Genomic DNA, 3,249 nt, shown 5'->3' with positions numbered 1-3,249 from the left:
CTAACAGGATTTTATGCATGTATATTGATGGGCTTATCCTTTTTATATCTGACATGGTCCATCCAATTGCTCTTCTGTATTTTCCAAGCAAATCTATTAGACTTTGTTCTTGACCTGCATCCAAAGTAGAAGAAATGATTACAGGAAGTGTGTTGTTTTGACCAAGATAAGCATACTTCAAATATGAAGGTAACAATTTTAATTCAAGACTAGGAAGTGATTCAATAGATGGTAAAGTTGTTTTTACTTCCCTGTCTGAAAGATTCAGATGTTTAATAAACCTGTTGTGCCTATCAGATTGCTTTTTTTCCATCCAATCTGTCTAAATTGCTGCAACATTTTCCTCTTCTACATCATCAAAGGTAGTGACTTTGTCAAATACATTACTGTAGCATCTGTCCATTCTGTTTGCTACAACAAAATCCATTACACTTAGGAAATTACAGTCTTCTACTTCATCAAGGTTCCTTATAGCCTCTAGTACATTAAATGTGACTTGCTGATCATTCACTCTCATGGTGAGCTCTCCTTTCTGCACATCTATCAAAGTCTTTCTAGTTACTAGAAAAGGTTTTCTAAGTATAATGGGTACCTCTTTATCAGCTTCAAAGTCCAGTACAATGAAATCCACTAGAAATATGAATTTGTCAACCTTCACCAGTACATCCTCTATTTTACCTTCAGGGTATGCATGAGATCTGTCAGCTAATTGCAGAGTGACTGTTGTTAGTCTACATTCCCTTACTCCTAGTTGCTTAAATACAGATAATTGCATCAAACTAATACTGGCTCCCAGGTCACAAAGTGCTCTGCCAGCATACCTAGTTCCTATAGAGCGGGGTATTGTAAAACTCTCTGGATCTTTCACTTTTGGAGGAATCTTACTTTGGAGCATATGACTGCTTTCCTGTGTTAAAGCAACAGTTTCAAATTCTCCCAGCCTTCTTTTTCGTGCCAAGATATCTTTTAGAAATTTCACATAATTTGGCATTTGCTCCAAAACTTCCACAAAAGGTATATTTATATGTAATTACTTCAGCACTTCTAGGAATTTGCTGAACTACTTGTCTTGTTTTTGCTTCTAGAACTTTGTGAGAAAGGTGGTGGATGTCTAAACTGATGGGTGGCTTCAAGGGGTAGCGAACCTTGTTTGTTTGGGTAGGTGCAGGTTGTGGCTACTAGTGTTGGAACTTCTTTTTCAGCATGTTCTGGTTGATTTTCCTCTGCAGTTACTGTAGCTTGGCTCATGTAATCAGTGTCTTGATGGGGGGCTTGTTGTAACATGCTTCCATTTTGAGGTGGTTTTTGTGCTGAATTGAAATTTTGTCTCATTTTTTGTCACATCAACTGGGGTATCAACATTCTTTTCCAGATCTCAAATTAATTGCCTTGCAGTGTTCTTTGCTCTCTCTTCTAGGGTCTTTCTGTGTTGTTACGTAGCTTTCCTTGAGTTCCTGCTGCTCATTGCTGTGGCTAGTTGTCCCATTTGGTTTTCCAGGTTTCTTAAGGATATAGCTTGACTCTGCACAATTGCTTCATTCTTTGCATTTACTCCTTAATCAGTGCTTCTAGTGAAATGATTGTATCGTGACTGATATGCTTTTGCCCTTGACTTTGTTAATGAAAACCAGGTGGTTGTGTGTTTCTATTTTGTCCATTTAATGCTGGAGCATTTCGATTCTGACTACTCCATGAGAGATTTGGGTGTCGCTTCTAGCCAGGGTTGTAAGTATTTGAATATAGGTTGTTCTGAGGTTGTCGATTGAAATTACCCACATAGTTTACTGAAACTAGATTTCCAGGACAATTATCAAAGTCATGTTCTTCACCACAATATACACAAGAAAGTTCAGCAACTTGCTTTACTGTTGCTGGAGCAGATGTCATGGCCTTTACCATGTTAGTCAATGAGGTTACTTGTGCTGATAAGGTTGTAATTGCATCTATGTTATGTACCCCTGCTGATCCTCTTGCTGCTGGTTGCCTGGCTGAAGGCCACTGATAATTATTATTGGCAATTCTCTCCAGAATTTGATAAGCTTCAGTGTAAGATTTGGATAACAGGGCTCCGTTTGCTGAAGCATCCACCGTTAACCTTGTACTCGGATTCAACCCATTGTAAAAAATTTTTAATTGAATGCAACAGGGAATACCATGATGAAGACACCTTCTGAGCAATTCTTTGAATCTTTCCCAAGCCTCGTACAAACTCTCATCTTCAAGTTGATGGAAGGAAGTAATCTCATTCTACAACTTTGCATTTTTTGTAGGTGGGAAATATTTCATTAGGAATTTATCAGCCAATTCATTCTATGTAGTGATGGAATCAGATGGTAACGAATTTAACTATGCTCTTGCTTGATCTCTTAAGGAATAAGGAAAGAGTCTCAGCCTTAAGGTATCTTGTGTTGCTCCAGCAATCTTGAAAGCATCACTTACTTCCAAGAACAATTTAAGATGGAGATAAGGATCTTCATTTGGCAATCCATTGACTTGACCAACTGTTTGCAACATTTGAAACATCACTGGCTTCAACTCAAAATTTGCAGCTTCTACTTCAGGTCTGATGATGCCAGGGTGTACAACTTGAGGAGTTAACACAACATAATTTCTTATAGCTCTGTCTCTGTCATCAGCCATGTAAATAATATTGTTATTGCCTGGCTGTCTCCCGTTAGCTTGTTCATTCTGCTCTTCTTGAATGTTGACTGGTTGTAAGGGCCCGTGAGGATTCAAATTTCCCGCATCTTGCAAATTATTCATGCTTGAAACAATTTTTGAATTCCTTTGTTCTCTTCGCAGTCTCCTGACAGTCCTTTCAATCTCAGGATAGAATTGGATACCACAGATCTGTCATTGCGCATGCATGTACCGATCTGCCAATAAATATAATGAATCAAATCAAATTTGGCGCTATCAAGATTTACTTCATACTTAAAAAATAAACAATCAATTCCCGACAATGGCGCTAAAAACTTGTTGGTTAGTTTTTATAAGCAATTACTACCAATGCCAATGTGCAAGTATACACAACAAGTAATTTAAGTGATGAGTATTCAAGATCGTCTCCACAGGGATTGATGTTACTCGAAATGCTAAAGCAATCACAATAGTGCAAATCAACTTAAGACCGTAACAATCAATTGTCAAGTAATACCTATCGTAATTAATGATTGTGAGAGATTTAAATAAAACAATACTGTAAGGAAATAAAATAGGTTAAATGTGTCTAAGATTCAATTGAGATTA

General features: G+C 37.5%; 1 protein-coding gene and 1 non-coding gene across 2 annotated transcripts; one reads left to right on the top strand and one right to left on the bottom strand.

Moving 5' to 3' along the window:
- Positions 1-322: 322 nt before the first annotated feature.
- On the bottom strand, positions 323-991 carry LOC112096362. The gene has a single exon (XM_024179787.1). It carries the CDS (start codon positions 989-991, stop codon positions 323-325), a length of 669 nt encoding a protein of 222 aa, XP_024035555.1.
- A 1,158-nt stretch (positions 992-2,149) lies between these two features.
- LOC112096502 lies at positions 2,150-2,255 on the top strand. Its single transcript, XR_002904405.1, has one exon. It is a non-coding gene; the product is annotated as a small nucleolar RNA R71 (small nucleolar RNA).
- The last annotated feature ends 994 nt before the right edge of the window (positions 2,256-3,249 follow it).

Source organism: Citrus clementina, unplaced genomic scaffold (genome assembly GCF_000493195.1).
Source record: "Citrus clementina cultivar Clemenules unplaced genomic scaffold, Citrus_clementina_v1.0 scaffold_8, whole genome shotgun sequence".
Taxonomy (NCBI): Eukaryota; Viridiplantae; Streptophyta; class Magnoliopsida; order Sapindales; family Rutaceae; genus Citrus; species Citrus x clementina.
The sequence above is the reverse complement of the archived record's forward strand: the minus strand, read 5'-3'. Positions and strand labels throughout refer to the sequence as shown.

Coding starts and splice junctions, on each gene's coding strand:
- LOC112096362 (XM_024179787.1), bottom strand. CDS start 991: ATGCCAAATTATGTGAAATTTCTAAAAGATATCTTGGCACGAAAAAGA.